Below are 18,422 nucleotides of genomic sequence, written 5' to 3'. Positions count from 1 at the left end.
GTGTTTTTCCTTCTGCTTTCACCTTTAGAGGGCAATTCAATTCAACCTTGAATGTTTGCCTTCCGCTTATTTGTGTCACAAGCAGAAATCCCTGTTTTTCAACCGAGTCAGGTTACTGCTGACCTTTTCCTCCCTTTCCTTTCCTAAATCTTTCCCTGTACTCTTTTCTGTCTTTTTCTTCCTTTCCCTCTCCTCCCGGTTTCCCTTTACTCCCTTTCTCTGCCCCCCTCTGCTCCTTTGTTCTTCCCTGAGTCCTTCTTCTGACCTTTTTTTTTTTTTTTGCCTTGCCACCTGTCCCCTGACTGCCTGTGGCTGCCCATTCCTCCGTGACCTAGTGGGAAGCAGCATGGCCGAGTGGAAAGAGCAAGGGCCCGGGAGTCAGGAGGTCCTGGATTCTAATCCCGGTTCCCCCACTTGTCTTCTGTGTGACCTTGGGCAAGTCATTTCACTTCTCTGGGCCTCCGTTACCTCATATGGAAAATGGGGATTGGGAAGGGGACAGGGATGGTGTCAAACCCAATTTGCTTATATCCACCCCAGTGTTTAGTACCTGGCACATAGTAAGTCCTTAACAAATGCCACAATTAATAACAATAATAATGATGTTGGTATTTAAGCGCTTACTATGTGCAAAGCACTGTTCTAAGCACTGGGGTAGATGCACGGTAATCAGGTTATCCCAAGTGGGGCTCACAGTCTTCATTCCCATTTTACAGATGAGGGAACTGAGGCCCAGAGAAGTAAAGTGACTTGCCCAAGGTCACCTAGCTGACAAGTGGCATAGCCGGGATTAGAACCCATGACCTCTGGCTCCCCAGCCCGTTCTCTTTCCACTCATCCTCTCTACCAGCTCCCTTTTCTTCCATGAGCGACTCAGCTCTCATTTTTCCATATTCTCCTTTTTCTCAGTTGCTCGGTACTCCTCTGGATTGCGCCTTCCCTAGGGTTCTGCCTCTTCCACTGACCTTTTATTTTTCCCAGGTACTCCCCACTGGCTCATTTTTCTCTTGCAGTAGAATAATCATTATGGTTTTTGTTATGCACTTACTACATGCCAAGTACGGCATTAATTGCTGGGGTATATAAGATAATCAGGTTCCACCCGGGGCTCACAGTCTAAATAAGATGGAGAACAGCAATTGCATCCCCATTTTGCAGATGAGAGAACTGAGGCACAGAGAATCAATCATTCATATTTATTGAGCACTTACTGCGTGCAAAGTGCTGTGCTAAGCGCTTGGGAGAGTGAGCCTGTTATTGGGTAGGGATTGTCTCTGTTGCCGAATTGTACTTTGCAAGTGCTTAGTGCAGTGCTCTGCGCACAATACGATTGAATGAATGAATATAAAGTAACAGAGTCAGTAGACGTGTTTCCCACCCACAGCGAGCTTACAGTCTAGAGGGAACCTACAGTCTAGTGAAGTGACTTACCCGAGGTCACACGGCAGGTATATGGCAGAGCCCGGGATTAAAACCTTGGTGCCCTCCCTGATGCCCAAGCCCGGACTCTTTCCACTTTGGGCAGGGAATGTGTCTGTTTATTTTTGTAGTGTTCTCACTCAGCAAGCGCTCAATAAATGCGATTGAATGAATGTTTCCTTATCTGCCCCCCCATGTCCTCCTCCTAGCAGCCACCTTTTTCCGTGAGGCGACCAGATGGCGACGGCTGATTTTACTTTCCATCCTCCTCTCTGTGTAACAGCAGTTGGTGGTTTTGCTGCTTAGGAACAGAAAGGGCAGGCGGTGAATCTCGGGGCCAGTCATCTTGATTCCAAATCGGGAAGGAGCGGTCTAGGAAACCTGAACTTTAAAATGTCGGTCGAATTTTGTACGCGTTCTAGAAGTTCTCTTTTGGAAGTAATGCTAGGCATTCATTCATTCAATCATATTGAGCACTTACTGTGTGCAAAGCACTGTACTGAGCGCTTGGGAGAGTACACTCTAACAACAAACGGGCACATTCCTGCCCACAATGAGCTCACGGTCTAGAGGGGGAATTAAGGTATTAAGAGAGAAATCACTGTACTGAGACAGTTTTCCAGAGATCCAGAATTCGCTGTGTGAATAGGTGTAATGAGAACCCGTGACTTTGAGAATCCATCGTGATTTAGAAATAATTCCTAATATACTATTTAGTCATTTGGGGGGCCAGTCGGACTAGGTGTCAGTATGCAGGGTCACGGAGAAGCTCGTGCTTCATGTTGGGGCTCCAGATATCACTTATAGATTCTTCTTTGACAAAGTAATCAGGCTTTTCATTTGCCAAAATGACTTAGTTTCCACCCCGGAGAGCTGTGACAGCTCCATTATTTCTGCGGTAATGGACAGTGGCTGTGAGGACTGCACTCCACGCCGCTTCTAGCCCAAGCAAACCATCCAACCACCTCTGATCACCATATGTTTCTGCCCTGTCCGTGAATGGGATTTCTGCCTTTCTTTCCAAAAGCAAATGTCATTATGGCTCAGTTCCATCAACCCCTCATTCTAGGAATAAAATGTGAACTCAGCCTAGAGGACGGACACCTTTGCCAACCACCTTCATACCAAACTACTCTCTTTTGTTTGACTATTCGATTTAAAATTACAGGTGCGGTGTAGACGAACGGAGGCTCAGTGGAGAAGAGCACGGGCTTTGGAGTCAGAGGTCGTGGGTTCGAATCCCGGCTCCGCCACATGTCTGCTGTGTGACCTTGGGCAAGTCACTTAACTTCTCTGAGCCTCAGTTACCTCATCTGTAAAATGGGGATTAAGACTGTGAGCCCCATGTGGGACAACTTGATCACCTTGTATCCACCCCCAGCGCTTAGAACAGTGCTCTGCACATAGTAAGCGCTTAACAAATGCCATCATTATTATTATTATTATTATCTGCTAAAGTGAATGTGGCACAATCGCTATCTGCCTCTGATTTCTTGCAGTTATTGATGAAAAATGCAAGGAATTGCTAAACATTGAAAGGGGAAAAAAACCCCAATTAAGGAACTAGGTAAAATGGGTTTCACAAGCTTGAGGAAATTCTGTGTTGGTCCTGGGTGGTGAAGATTGAGAGAAACCTAGTTTACAAAGTATAGCTGTTCACTTTAAGAGGAACTCACGTCAGAGATTTATGAGGTTTGAACATCCCCCCAAACAGCTGGTGTTATCATCTCCTCCCCCCTCAGCAGACCCCTGCCTAGAAATGATCATCATCATCGATCGTATTTATTGAGCGCTTACTGTGTGCAGAGCACTGTACTAAGCGCTTGGGAAGTACAAGTTGGCAACATATAGAGACAGTCCCTACCCACCAGTGGGCTCACAGTCTAAAATTATGGCACCTGAGCTAATCTGATAATTGTGGTATTTGTTCATCGCTTACTACGTGCCAGGCACTGTACTAAATGCTGGGGTGGATACAAGCAAATTGGGTTGGACACAGTCCCTGTCCCGTGTGGGGCTCACGGTCCCAATCCCCATTTTCCAAATGAAGTAACAGGCACAGAGTAGTGAAGTGATTTGTCCAAGGCCTCATAGCAGACAAGTGGCGGAGCTGGAATTAGAACCTACGGTTTGTACAAAAGTGCTGTGGTTGATTGATCTGATGTTATTTATTTTACTTGTACATATCTATTCTATTTATTTAATTCTGTTAGTATGTTTGGTTTTGTTCTCTGACTCCCCCTTTTAGACTGTGAGCCCACTGTTGGGTAGGGACTGTCTCTAGATGTTGCCAATTTGTACTTCCCAAGCGCTTAGTACAGTGCTCTGCACATAGTAAGCGCTCAATAAATACGATTGATGATGATGATGTCTAGTACTGCAGTCTCTCTGACAGTCTCCCAGGGAATGGACTAGAGAGAAGCAGTGTGGCCTAGTGGATAGCACACAGGCCCGGGAGTCAGAAGGACCTGGATTCTGATCCCGGCTCTGCCACTTGCCTGCTGGGTGACCTCGAGCAAGTCACTTCACTTCTCTGTGCCTCAGTTCTCTCATCTGTAAAATGAGGATTAAGACTGTGAGCCCCATGTGGGACAGGGACTGTGTGGAGTCAGAGGTCATGGGTTCAAATCCCGGCTCCATCACTGATTAGCTGTGACTTCGGGCCAGTCACTTAATAATAATAATAATAATAATGTTGGTATTTAAGCGCTTACTATGTGCAAAGCACTGTTCTTAACTTCTCTGTGCCTCAGTTACCTCATCTGTAAAATGGGAATTAAGACTGTGAGCCCCCCGTGGGACAACCTGATCACCTTGTAACCTCCCCAGCGCTTGGAACAGTGCTTTGTACATAGTAAGTGCTTAATAAATGCCATCATTATTATTATTATCACCTTGTACATACCTCAGCACTTAGAACAGTGCCTGGCACAGAGTAAGCACTTAACAAATATCATTAAACCCCACACCCTCCTAAACGCCCCCCCAATCCCCACCCCAAAAACCAAAAAAAACCCAACTTCTTGACTGTTTTCCGTTCCCTTGTCTACTATTGTATTGTTAGTTAGGGTTCTACAGAAGTAATATAATTCAATGACAGAATTTAGCCAGCTGTTACAATTCTTTGCGCTGGGTTTCCCTGCTGCAGATTAACTCATTATTTCAGTTTTCTTCAGACTAATCATTAGTCAATCAATCAATCAATCAATCGTATTTATTGAGCGCTTACTATGTGCAGAGCACTGTACTAAGCGCTTGGGAAGTCCGAATCACCTAGTTGATTCTACAATTTTGTTGCGCTGTACTCGCCCAAGTGCTACCTACAGTGCTCTGCACACAGTGAATGTTCAATAAATATGATAAACAAATAAATAAATAATAAATCAATCAATAAATGGCTGCTTCTAAGTTCCTCTTGGGTGCCATGAGTGCAGCCAGGAAGCTGTAATGGTGAGGTCACTACTGACTTGAAAGACTTATAGAGACAGCTGGCTCCATTGAGGAGCTTTTCTCTCATTTTCTCTCATTTTTTCTTTAGTTCCCTGCCTTTCAGGACTCAAAAGAATCCTTCCTTCTGAAGGCAAGGTTATGTAACATTTAATATCAGCAAGCACACCTCTCTTACTGTTGTAGAGAGGAGTAGGCTTTTTTCTTTTAATTTTTTTGTCAGTCATTTAGTAATAATGTTTTCCCAACATACCCCATTTCTTTTTGATGTGCTAGCTGAGTCATGAATTAATGTTACAAATAAATGTCATCTAGACAAGGTAGCATTAACTTGAGAAGTAAAACATTGTAACCCATGACAGCCGAGATTTTTTTAAATCTCTTAATAGCGATGTCAAAGACATTTATTGAAAAGTCATTAGGTTTTAACGCTTGGTCACTTTGGCTTGCAGCAAAAACTTCGTAACAGAGCGATCTTTCTGCAAGGTTTTCCGACTGAGAAATGAACAGGTGGGTTGCAAACAAAGTAGCTGAAATACTTTGGCAAAGAGGGAAAACATAAATAAATACATTTTGACTGGCAGTTGACTTTATAGGGTTTTCCCATTTACTTTGGAAGTGAAAATAGGTAATTAAGGAGGTGTTCATCTACTCGCTTTTTACACTCGCCGTTACATATATTACTTTATCTCTTCAGTCTGGGATGTTGAATAGTGATTACTTGAAATGCTGCTTTCATGTAGAACATTAATGGACCAAAGCCACTTGCGCTTAAAATAACGGTATCACTGCAGGGGTTTGAGCTATTATATAATTAATAACAGCTGGCAGGATGAGTCTCACTGTTAATAGCTGGTTGGAGAAGCTGTGTCTTGTCGCAGATCCTAAATTCAACCAGTTACCAATAGGAAGGTCAAACAAGATGCAGGTGCATGGTATTGGGAATAAGCAAGGAGACTGTTTTTCAGGTTAAAGAAGGAAAGAAGCACCGCTTTTCTAAAACACTGCATTTTATCTGGAGCAGGAGAACAAGTTCCCAGAATTTTTTATTTTATAATGACATTTAAGTGCCTACTGTGTGCTAGGCACTGTACTAAGAGCTAGGGTAGATACAAGATAATCAGGTTGGACACAGTCTGTGTCCATATGGGGCTCACAGCTTTAATCTCCATTTTACAGACGAGGTAACTGAGGCCCAGAGAAGTGCAGTGACTTCCCCAAGGTCACCCGGCAGACAAGCGGCGGAGCCGGGATTGGAACGTGTGACTTTGACTCCCAGGCTGTTGCTCTATTCATTCATTCAATCGTATTTATTGAGTGCACTGTACTAAGCGCTTGGGAAGTACAAGTCGGCAACATCCACTGGGCCATGCCGCTCCTCAAAAGCGCAGTGACTTGCCCAAGGTCACCCGGCAGACATATGGCTGCCAGTAGAGAAGCAGCGTGGCTCGGTGGAAAGAGCCCGGGCTTCGGAGTCAGAGGTCATGGGTTCAAATTCTGGCTCCGCCACTTGTCAGCAGTGTGACTTTGGGCAGGTCACTTCACTTCTCTGGGCCTCAGTTACCTCATCTGTAAAATGGGGTTGGACTGTGAGCCCCCCGTGGGACAACCTGATCACCCTGTAGCCTCCCCAGCGCTTAGAACAGTGCTTTGCACATAGTAAGCGCTTAACAAATGCCATCATTATTATTATTATTTTTCTCTGGGCCTCAGTTCCCTCATCTGTAAAATGGGGATTAAGACTGAGCCCCCCCCCCCCCCGTGGGACCACTTCATCACCTTGTAACCTCCCCAACGCTTAGAACAGTGCTTTGCACATAGTAAGTGCTTAATAAATTCATTCATTCATTCAATCGTATTTCTTGAGCACTTACTGTGTGCAGAGCACTGTACTAAGCGCTTGGGAAGTGCAAGTTGGCAACATATAGAGACGGTCCCTACCCAACAGCGGGCTCACAGTCTAGAAGGGGGAGACAGAGAACAAAACATATTAACAAAATGAAATAGAGTAAATATGTACAAGTAAAATAGAGTAATAAATATGTACCAACATATATACAGGTGCTGTGGGGAAGGGAAGGAGGTAAGGCTGGGGGATGGGGAGGAGCGGGGTTAGAACCCAGGTCCTTCTGCCTCACATTCATTCATTCAATTGTATTTATTGAGCGCTTACGGTGTGCAGAGCACTGTACTAAGCGCTTGGGAAGTCCAAGTTGGCAACATATAGAGACGGTCCCTACCCAACAGTGGGCTCACAGTCTAGAAGGGGCTAGCGGATGCTAGTGGATGTTTCCACGGGCACGTAGGCAAAAAGCAGCGTGGCTCGGTGGAAAGAGCCCGGGCTTTGGAGTCGGAGGTCATGGGTTCAAATCCCGACCCCACCACGTGTCAGCTGTGTGACTTTGGGCAAGTCACTTCACTTCTCTGGGCCCCAGCTCCCTCATCTGTAAAATGTGGATTGAGACGGTGAGCCCCCCCTGGGGACAACATGATCACTTTAGAAGCGCTTAATAAATGTCATTATTGTTATTATTATTGTTATGTTGCCAACTTGGACTTCCCAAACGCTTAGTCCATCACCTCGCCCCCTCCTACCTCACCTCCCTTCTCTCCTTCTACTGCCCAGCCCGCACCCTCCGCTCCTCCGCCACTGATCTCCTCACCGTTAGGCCTCGTTCTTGCCTGTCCCGCCATCGACCCCCGGCCCACGTCATCCCCCGGGCCTGGAATGCCCTCCCTCTGCCCATCCGCCAAGCTAGCTCTCTTCCTCCCTTCAAGGCCCTGCTGAGAGCTCACCTCCTCCAGGAGGCCTTCCCAGACTGAGCCCCTTCCTTCCTCTCCCCCTCGTCCCCCTCTCCATCCCCCCGTCTTACCTCCTTCCCTTCCCCACAGCACCTGTATATATGGATATACGGTTGTACATATTTATTACTCTATTTATTTATTTATTTATTTATTTTACTTGTACATTTCTATCCTACTTATTTTATTTTGTTGGTATGTTTGGTTCTGTTCTCTGTCTCCCCCTTTTAGACTGTGAGCCCACTGTTGGGTAGGGACTGTCTCTATGTGATGCCAATCTGTACTTCCCAAGCGCTTAGTACAGTGCTCTGCACATAGTAAGCGCTCAATAAATACGATTGATTGATTGATTGATTGATTAGTCCAGTGCTCCGCACACAGTAAGCGCTCAATAAATACGACTGATTGATTAAGAGCCCCCGGTTAGTGGGCGGGCCCCCGGGATGCTCCGGGCTCGGGGGGGGGGGGTGTCTCCATGGTTACGGTCTCCAGGCAGCTCGGCCCGCCCCGTCTCCCAGGCGCGGGGGCTCGCCAGGCGGGGGCGCGCACGTCGAGCCCATTTTTTTCCCGCGGGGGCGCGCACGTCGCGGGGGGGGGGGGCGCGCCCCCCAGCCGACTTTTCCCCCGCGGGGGCGCGCGCGCACGTGGTGGGGCTCGGCGGCGCGCACGCCCCGCCGTCCGCCCGAGCCCTCGGCAGTGCCGATCGGCCGGCGGGAGCGCGGTTGCCCGGCGACGCGCGCCCGGGCCCGGAGCAGCAGCAGCAGCAGCAGCAGCAGCCGCCGCAGCCATGGCCGCGGGAGGCCCCGACGAGAAAACTTACCGCCGCTTCTTGGAGCTGTTCCTGGGGGAGTTCCCGGGGCCCCAGCCCCAGCCGCCCGAGGAGCGGCGGGAGGAGCAGCGGGAGGAGCCGGAGGAGGAGGAGGAGGAGGCGGCGGCCGGCCGGCACGACGGAGGCGGCGACCCGCAGGCTCAGGAGGGCCACCGGGAAGAAGGGGAGAAGGGGGACCAACGAGGAGGAGGAGGAGAAGAAGAAGAAGAAGAAGAGCGGGAGGAGGAGGAGGAGGACCAGGAGCAGGCGGCGGGTCCGGAGCATCCGCCCTCGGCCCGTCCGCAGCCGGCGCCGCCCCTGCCGCCCCTGCCGCCCCTGCCCCCGCTCCCGCGCCCGCTGTCGGACCGCATCACCCCGGAGGAGGTGGAGGGCGAGAGCCTGGACCTCTGCCTGCAGCAGCTCTACAAATAGTTAAGTGCCGGGGTCGGCCCAAGGCCCGAGGGACGGGTGGATAGGGTGGGGGGGAGACACCAGCCCGACCACCTCGGCTCCTCTTCCTCCGCTCCCCTGCATCCCCATCCCCCCCCCCCCCGCCTTACCTCCTTCCCCTCCCCACGCCTTACCTCCTTCCCCTCCCCACAGCACCTGGTTCTATGTTTCCCCACAGCACCTGGTTATACGTTTGCACGGATTTATCCCTCTATTTTATTTGCACGTATTCTATTTTATTGTGTTAATATGTTCTGTTTTGTCGTTCGTCCCCCCACCCCTTCCAGACTGTGAGCCCGCTGTTGGGTAAGGGCCGGCTCTATGTGTTGCCGACTTGGACTTCCCAAGCGCTTAGTACGGTGCTCTGCACACAGTAAGCGCTCAATAAATACGATTGATTGAATGAATGAATGAATGAGTCCCCTCCTTCCTCTCCCCCTCCTTCCCCTCCCCACAGCACCTGGGTATATGTTTGCACGGATTTATCCCTCTATTTTATTTGCACGTATTCTATTTATTTTATCGTGTTAATATGTTCTGTTTTGTCGTCCGTCTCCCCCTTCCAGACTGTGAGCCCGCTGTTGGGTAGGGACCGTCTCTATGTGTTGCCAACGTGGACTTCCCAAGCGCTTAGTACGGTGCTCTGCACACAGTAAGCGCTCAATAAATACGATTGATTGAATGAATGAATGAATGAGTCCCCTCCTTCCTCTCCCCCTCCTTCCCCTCCCCACAGCACCTGGGTATATGTTTGCACGGATTTATCCCTCTATTTTATTTGCACGTATTCTATTTATTTTATCGTGTTAATATGTTCTGTTTTGTCGTCCGTCTCCCCCTTCCAGACTGTGAGCCCGCTGTTGGGTAGGGGCCGGCTCTATGTGTTGCCAACGTGGACTTCCCAAGCGCTTAGTACGGTGCTCTGCACACAGTAAGCGCTCAATAAATACGATTGATTGAATGAATGAATGAATGAGTCCCCTCCTTCCTCTCCCCCTCCTTCCCCTCCCCACAGCACCTGGGTTTATGTTTGTACGGATTTATCCCTCTATTTTATTTGCACGTATTCTATTTATTTTATTGTGTTAATATGTTCTGTTTTGTCGTCCGTCTCCCCCTTCCAGACTGTGAGCCCGCTGTTGGGTAGGGGCCGGCTCTATGTGTTGCCAACGTGGACTTCCCAAGCGCTTAGTACGGTGCTCTGCACACAGTAAGCGCTCAATAAATACGATTAATTGAATGAATGAATGAGCCCCTTCCTTCCCCTCCCCACAGTACCTGGATATATGTTTGCACGGATTTATCACTCTATTTTATTTGTACATATTTATTCTATTTATTTTATTGTTCTGTTTTGTCGTCTGTCTCCTCCTTCCAGACTGTGAGCCCGCTGTTGGGTAGGGACCGTCTTTATATGTTGCCAACTTGGACTTCTCAAGCGCCTAGTACGGTGCTCTGCACCCAGTAAGCGCTCAATAAATACAATTGAATGAATGAATGAGCCCCCTCCTTCCTCTCCCCCTCCTTCCCCTCCCCACAGCACCTGGATATATGTTTGCTCGGATTTATCACTCTATTTTATTTGTGCATATTTATTCTATTTGTTTTATTGTTCTGTTCTGTTGTCTGTCTCCCCCTTCCAGACTGTGAGCCCGCTGTTGGGTAGGGACCGTCTCTATATGTTGCCAACTTGGACTTCCCAAGCGCTTAGTACGGTGCTCTGCACACAGTAAATACGATTGAATGAAGAAATACAATTGAATGAATGAATGAGCCCCCTCCTTCCTATCACCCTCCTTCCCCTCCCCACAGCACCTGGATATATGTTTGTACGGATTTAATCACTCTTATTTGCACATACTCTATTTATTTTATTAATATGTTCTGTTTTGTCGTCTGTCTCTCCCTTCCAGACTGTGAGCTCGCTGTTGGGTAGGGACAGCCTCTATATGTTGCTAACTTGTACTTCCTAAGCGCTTAGTACAGTACTCTGCACACAGTAAAAGCTCAATAAATACTATTGCTCCCCATCCCCCCGCCTTATCTCCTTCCCCTCCCCGCAGCACCTGTATATATGTATATATGCTTGTATGTATTTATTACTCTATTTTATTTGTACATATTCATTCTATTTATTTTATTTTGTTAATTTGTTTTGTTGTCTGTCTCCCTCTTCTAGACTGTGAGCCCGCTGTTGGGTAGGGACCGTCTCCATATGTTGCCAACTTGCACTTCCCAAGCGCTTGGCCCAATGCTCTGCACACAGTAAGCGTTCAATAAATACGATTGAATGAATGAATTCATTCATTCAAGCCATTCGGTCGGATCTACTGAGCGCCTGCTGTGTGCAGAGCAGTGGACTGAGCGCTTGGAAAGTACACTACGGCAATGGAGACTCAGTCCCTGCCCGCCGCGGCCTTACAAGGGTAGAGAGGGGAGCCAGGCAGCCGGCCAGCCCCACCTGGGCCCCTCGGGGCTCCTCCGAGTCCCGGCTTGGCCGCCCTGCTCCACCTGGGACCCCCTTCCCCCTCCTCTTGCCTCCGAGCTCCCCAACCCAGTCTCCCCCCACCCTTCCTTCCTTTCTTTCGCCCCCGCTCCCCATCCCACCGCAAGACGCTTGCTTCTCCCCCCGTTTCCAGGCCCTGCCTTTCCCCTTTCTTCTCATCTCCTCCATTTCCAGGTCCTCCTTTTCCCCTCCTTCCTCTCTTTGCTCCCCATTTCCAGGTCTTCCTTTTCCCCTCCTTTCTCTCTCCACCCCCATTTCCAGGCCTTCCTTTTCCCCTCCTTCCTCTCTTCTCCCCCATTTCCAGGTCCTCCTTTTCCCCTTCTTCCTTTCTTCTTCCCCCATTTCCAGGTCCTCTTTTTCCCCTCTTTCCTTTCTTCTCCCCCCATTTCCAGGTCCTCCTTTTCTCCTCCTTCCTCTCAGCTCCCCATTTCCAGGTCCTCCTTTTCCCCTCTTTTCCCCCATTTCCAGGTCCTCCTTTTCCCCTCTTTTCCCCCATTTCCAGGTCCTCCGTTTCCTCTCTTTTCCCCCATTTCCAGGTCCTTCTTTTCCTCTCTTTTCCCCCATTTCCAGGTCCTCCTTTTCTCCCCCTTCCTCTCTTAGCTCCCCATTTCGAGGTCCTCTTTTTCCCCTCCTTCCTCTCTTTGCTCCCCATTTCCAGGTCCTCCTTTTCCCCCATTTCCAGGTCCTCCTTTTCCCCTCTTTTCCCCCATTTCCAGGTCCTCCTTTTCCCCTCTTTTCCCCCATTTCCAGGTCTCCGTTTCCTCTCCTTTCCCCCATTTCCCGGCCCTCCTTGTCCCCTCTCCTCTCTTCTCCCCCCATTTCCAGGTGGTTCTCTTTTCTCCCCCCCCCCATCGAACGGGCCTATTATTCCTCGTGCGGGTCTCCATCTCCCTCCCTTCCTTCTTCCCGGTCCTTTTCCATTCCCCCCCCCCCCCTTTTTTTTCCCCGGGACCCGCTCTCTCCCGTTGGGAGCTATTTGGCTGCTCTTCTTTCTACCGCGCTGGGAAAGGAGCTGGGCTGCAGCAGCGACACTAAGAATAATAATAATTGAGTCTAAATCTGGGGGCGGCTGCAGAAAAGACCCTTCCTGGGGCTAAGGTTTGAAAGGAAAGGACCCCATGGAGGCTTCTGTAGGAGGGGGAAATCTCTCCCCAAAAGAGAAACAGCATCTCCTGAAAAGGAACTAGAAGGGAAGAGAATAAGCTAGGGAGGGACATATGGGGGCAAAAATCTAAAAGCCGGCCCCCTGAAGGACAATAAAATAGGGAATTTAGATTGTTGCTGGAAATTAGTCCTGCAATTCGTTAAAAGAGCAAAGGCAGAGATTGGTCCCGTTAATTGCATTTAGGTACTGTTCTCAAGCAGTTTTGATACACGGGGACGGAAAGAGAAAGTCAATGAACTGCCTAGTGCAGAAAATCAATAGCCTGAACAAAAAGCTCATTACCAATGCTTTAGTTGGTATTCCTTTTCTGTCTGGGGGGCCTTAATTAGAAGCGGGTGGTGCTGTTTCAAAATGGAACTGTTTTTACCTAGAGGGTGCACGGGGAAATCAGTGAACCAGTGAAGAAGTGTCTAAGCCGGGGAGCATTTTTGCCATTTGAGCTGATAATTGTAACCTAAGATGTTACACGGTATCTCTCCTAAGTAGTTTGTCAACAGTATTAGATTCAGGTCAATTTTAAAGTGCCTTTTGGATTCGTGAAAAAGTCAAACACGGGAAAGGTCAGGACATTTAAAGCAGGTTTTCTCTCTCTCTCTCTCTCTCTCTCACACACACACAAAGTCGGCAGACATGCTTAAAGTCATTCCAAATGTTACAGTAACAGATTCAAGAAGTGGAAAAGGAAGCTTTCATGAAGACTGCAGAAGTATTTCTCTTAATATTTCCATAAGCCTTATTGACCTCAGTTCACAAACTCATTTCATGTAAGGCACTACCTGTAATAGACTTTTTTAAAATTCTGTTACTAAAAGCAACTGGGGGAATTTCTAGCTCAGTGCCTGTTTGGGAAAACACTCAGTTAATGCTTTCGGTTACTCCTGTCACCTTTGCAAATGTAATTACCACACCATGCTAAAGGAACAACATTTTACAGGCTACAGAAGTTGTAAAAATTTGCCTGGGGCGTATTAAGAGTTGAGTTAATGTAGCAACATGTATCCTTTCAGATAGAGAAAACCACATATTTAATTGTTAGCCAAAATGTGTAAAGCTTTAGGCTAGGAAAAAAAGGTAAGCTGTGGAAATGTGGGGTTGAGTAAAAAATGCCACAATGGAAATCAATGTGGAAAGTACCCCTTTCCCATAAGATAATCCGATGGTGTCTTAATGGTGTTTCTAGGAAGATGGTGTGCATCTCTTTTAATTTATCATAAGATGGCATGGCTTAATTTAAAATTTTAGGCTGAATATTGGCTTATATCCTGATTTCTTTTTAGAAATACTTGGAAATGTTAACAGAGCATTGTAGAGTTCTAAAAGCCATGAAATATATTCAGTGAAACAAATCTGAGAAGAATTTTAAGGACCTAGGGAGTATATTCTTCCTTAAAACATACTCAAATATGTGTCTGATCCTTTTGGGGATGTTTAGCACACTTTTTCAAAAGCCTGGTGTCATGGCTGTCATGTTGTTTATGCTAGCCAACTGAAGGAGCTGTAGGTCAGGATTTCTTGCATCACTTTCAGATACAGTTTGGAAATTTACTTCCAACACACTGTCAGCAGGTGTTACTTTAATTAGCAGGCACATTTTTTTTTTTCTGTGCTACTTGGTTTGCCCAAAATCTAGCTATGCATATATCCTATACATCGCATCCTTTTTTAAAAAAACTTTATAAATGGACTTGAAGCTGAGGGAAAATAAACTATGTTTTCCTTTTTAACAGTATTTTTTGGCATATTGGTCAAAGTCATGATTTTTCTGTGCACAGATTTCTCTAATAATTTTAGAAAAGGGGCAGCGCACATTGATATAAACTCTTCTAAAACTTTTTATCTCAAACCCCTATGACCATTTGAGAAATAGTAACTTTGCTACTAAGTGAAGTAAATGCGTTCTGACGCATTAAATTTATTTTGTCATAATTAAATTGTATTTTAAAAACTTTCGTAATAATTTTTATTGTTAAATCTAGTTGAGCAGTATATAAACTTAAACTGTTTTCTCTCATGAATGTTTTTCCATAGGTGTAGTTATTGCTTACCCCCACGCTTGCTTAGCAGTAATACCTTCAACTTCTAAATGGAAAATCCATTCATCTGTACTGTGATATTTAAGCACAGTTTTATTTCTAAACTTCTAAATATTAATTCAGGGAGTCGATTAAATGTGTTTCAAGGAAGTATTGTACTTTCATTGCAGTTTCTGCAGTTGATAAGCAATTCCATTGAAGGTGGGATTGGAGATGTGCACATATTGAAAAGGAAGATTTGAGACTGGGAAATTCTAATTGGTGATTCATCCTGTGGTAGATATGAAGTGGAGGGAATAGTCCTTTGATTTTTTCACTGATGGGTTACTTTGCACTGTGGATTCAATTACCTCTCTTATATAACAAGAGAAACAGAATGTGCAGTCTAGCAAAATTAAGTCCCCTTGAAATCTCCATTAATACCGTTATCCGTTTTTATCTTTGCGGAGTTTCCTCTGAGTTTTTCCATTTAGTTTATTAAAGCCCCCCTGAAATCTTCAGTAGTAGTTTTATCCCCTTTTTCTTCATCGATGTATTTCCTGAAATAGTTGTTCATTTAGTTTGCATCTGACTCCCCACCATCCCCAGACGATGAGAAATTCTGATGACCTGAGCAGCCCCAGATAGCTTTGCTTAAGCACTAGATGCCCTACTTGTGGGCTGCTTTCCCCTCCCTCCCTTCCTGTCGTGGAGCATGTCATTGCAGTGGGGTTTTTCACTTTGAAAAATACAGAATACCCTGTGTCTTTGGTGCTCCCCTTTGGTACCTTGCCTTGTGGCTCCGCCTGAACATCTCTGAGAAGGTTGCCGGACCTCTCGTCTAGGAGCAGTCTTTCATCTCCGACATTTTACTCTGGTGCTTTCAGCCTTCTAAGAGTTCTGGTGGCCTATGGCCACGCTTCTGCCTAGAGACTGTTACCTCAGGAAGTGGTCCTTTTTTGTTCTTGTTCCCTTTCCTGAAAGAACTCACAGTAAACTAGGGGTTTTTGGTATTCATTTCAATATGGAGGATGCCATCCATTACTACTTTGAATTTATTAGGTGCCAATGGCTCAATTCCTTTCCCTTCCCCTTCTTGCAGTGACCTGTGGACACTTGGGGTTAGACCTGCATCTTAAAAAAAAAATGGTTATCACCACCATTTCAGACCTGTTTCTGTTTAATTCTGGTAGTGTTTATGGTATGAAAGGATTCCTTTTCAACTTTTTTCCTTTGGAGAAGGGAAATCTCGGCATTCCCAGGTTTTGTTTCCAAAGGGCTACTGTGAATCACATTCCTTCGGATTCCCTCTCTGTAAAACAGAATTCAGCTCCTTATGAGATTTAGGACAATATTTTGAGTTTCTTAGTTGATGTGTGGTGTGAAAATGCAGTTTATTTTAATCAGAAAACACGTTTGCCTTTTTTGTCTTCCATGCTAAATACTGGTGAATGCTCTTTCCTTTCAATCAATTGCTTGAGTGGTGACTTCGAAAAGAGTATGAAAAAAAGCCCAAATCTTCCATGCCTATGTGGGTATAATAATAATGGTAATTGTTAAGCCCTTCTATGTGACAAGCACTGTTCTAAGCACTGGGGTAGATACAAGGTAATCAGGTTGGCCCACATGGGGCTCACAGTCTTAATCCCCATTTTGCAGATGAGGTAACTGAGGCATAGAGAAGTGACTTGCTCAAAGTCTCACAGCGGATAAGTGGCAGAGCCGGGATTAGAACCCATGACCTCTGACTCCCACTCCTGTGCTCTTTCCACTAAGCCATGCTGCTTCTCCATAGGGTATATGGATCTATTAAAAACTAACATTTCAATTATGTTGAATTAGATGAGAACCTAAGCTTAAGTTGTGGCTCAATTAGTAATTAGATGACTTTGTGGAAAGACTTTCAATTTGGGGAACTCAGTTTCCCCAATTATACAATGGAAGAAAGTGCTACACCTATGCAAACCCGGCAGACCCCCGTTAGACCTTGTAATTCCACTTATCATGATGTTGTTGTTGTTGTTGTGTTATGCTGTTGAGTTGTGTCCATCCCATAGCGACACCATGGATACATAAGCAACTACAAAGCATTTTCCCCAAGCAATATGACATCAAAGCCCCTGGAATAAGGTAACATTTGTGGAAATACAATAGTGCTCCAGTATTCGTAAAGCGTGAGCCTTTTAATCAGGGACACTTGAGAAACCATAATGTATGGAAATGCCTTTATTATTCTCTTGGAGTTGACAGGCTTTAATTTTAAAGATCCATTCTCCATCAAGAGTTCAATTTATCTGTCTAGGAAGACAAAGATAGAATTCTTGTCTTTCAGTTTGTGGTTTGATTAGTTTGGATATTGAACACCTGATGCTTAAGCTACTGAGCTATTCCTTCTGTCCAATATTTTTGTTCAGGTTTTCAACTGATTAGGGAAATAATGTTTTAATCTCCAAATATCTTTTTTAAATGGTCCTAAAATGATCTCACTACAAATGTCGTGGTGAATTTATCAGGTGTTCTAAATGTCAGTAACGAAAAGTGATTGTATATGTAGGGGGTCAGCTACGGTAAAGATTAAATAGACATTATGGAAGCTAGGAGTGAATATATTTAAAAAGGATTTCAAAATATTACGCTTAAATGTCTCATTTCACATATACTTTGAGTTGGCACAAGCAGGATAGTTCTAAGGGTAACAATATAAATGGAAAAATCCACATATTTTGTGTGCTTACTACATGGGCATTGTTTTAATTACATGATTTTCAGGTTTACTGTCCCGAAAATTTTAATCCTTGCTTCTCTTCAAGAAGGCAGTTTCGTTCGTATCTCAAAGTATGTTTGCTACAGTGACTGAAATTCCCAATGGCAAGGGTGCCGTCATAGAGGAATGTCACTGGCGTGGAAGATCACTTCAGGGAATATGCCCTATTGCTCTGGGCCAACTCTGCCTGCCAGGTTACTCAGAAAACAATCTTCCTGTCACCAGACTCTCAGGATTAAAATACATAGTTTGCCTTTCCCGATTGTATCTCGTTCAAGTCTAATGACTTCTGTTATTTATAAGATTGCGTTTTTTGTAAAGCAGAACATGGTTCCCTCAACCGTAGACTCCACGAAGGTAAAGATGACGTTGCATTTGTTTCGTAGACTCCAGGTTTTTGTGGGTGCTCAGATATTAAATGACAACAAAAAGATGCATACTTTGATTCCATTTAAGGGATTTAAATGACCATGTTAATAAAGTGGCAGGGACTTGCGTTCTTTGGTAGCATTTAATGTCTTCAAAGCTCAGGAGAAGAAAGGCTATGCCAGCTTTGTTCAACTAATTGTACTTTGATTAATATAACACTCTTTATTCAAAGCATATTGCTTCCTCCTTTAGAACAGGCAAAGTGAGGAACAGAGTGGTTAGTTGATTTTCAAAGGTCTTTCAGAGAGATGGTGATGAAGCCAAGAACAGATCCCTTGACTCCCATTTGAGTGTTTAAGCTGGCCTCTAAGTAGGTAAATACGAATTTACAGCTTTAGAAAAGAACGTCCCCCAGCCATGATATTTTCAAACCCCTAGGTAGTTGAATAAAAATAGCTTATGTTTGACTTCCTCAGCAGTATAAACCTGCAGATGGCTAGCTTTGTCCACATTGGAAGTTAAAAGGGGAAAGAGCAGCTGTGGACCTATTTTATGTTCCTCAGGCCAAATATCATAAGCAAACTTTCATTACAGAGATAAATACCAGTGGAAGCACTGAGGCATCCCAATTCAGAAGTTACTTTGACAGTTTCCCAAAATCGTGTGAGTGGGGGTGTGTG

At 45.7% G+C, this 18,422-nt stretch overlaps 2 protein-coding genes across 3 annotated transcripts in view; both read left to right on the top strand.

Moving 5' to 3' along the window:
• RAD51C (RAD51 paralog C) overlaps positions 1 to 18,422 on the top strand; it is a 157,427-nt gene that overhangs the window by 48,977 nt on the left and 90,028 nt on the right. Inside the window, exon 10 of one of the 2 annotated variants that reach the window (XM_038759884.1) lies at positions 2,588 to 2,651. The exons of the other annotated variant lie outside the window; for it this stretch is intronic. The gene's annotated coding sequence lies outside the window, so the exon portion shown is untranslated. Of the gene's footprint in view, positions 1 to 2,587; positions 2,652 to 18,422 lie in introns of those variants that run through there. 2 annotated transcript variants of the gene reach the window in all.
• PPM1E (protein phosphatase, Mg2+/Mn2+ dependent 1E) overlaps positions 8,390 to 18,422 on the top strand; it is a 125,695-nt gene continuing 115,662 nt past the window's right edge. The window contains exon 1 of the mRNA XM_038759882.1: positions 8,390 to 8,907. Coding sequence (XP_038615810.1) covers positions 8,456 to 8,907 — 452 coding nt within the window. The 5' untranslated portion in view covers positions 8,390 to 8,455. The remainder of the gene's footprint in view (positions 8,908 to 18,422) is intronic.

Source organism: Tachyglossus aculeatus, chromosome 17, assembly GCF_015852505.1.
Source record: "Tachyglossus aculeatus isolate mTacAcu1 chromosome 17, mTacAcu1.pri, whole genome shotgun sequence".
Taxonomy (NCBI): Eukaryota; Metazoa; Chordata; class Mammalia; order Monotremata; family Tachyglossidae; genus Tachyglossus; species Tachyglossus aculeatus.
Note: the sequence above shows the minus strand (reverse complement) of the source record. Positions and strands in the feature narration are given on the sequence as shown.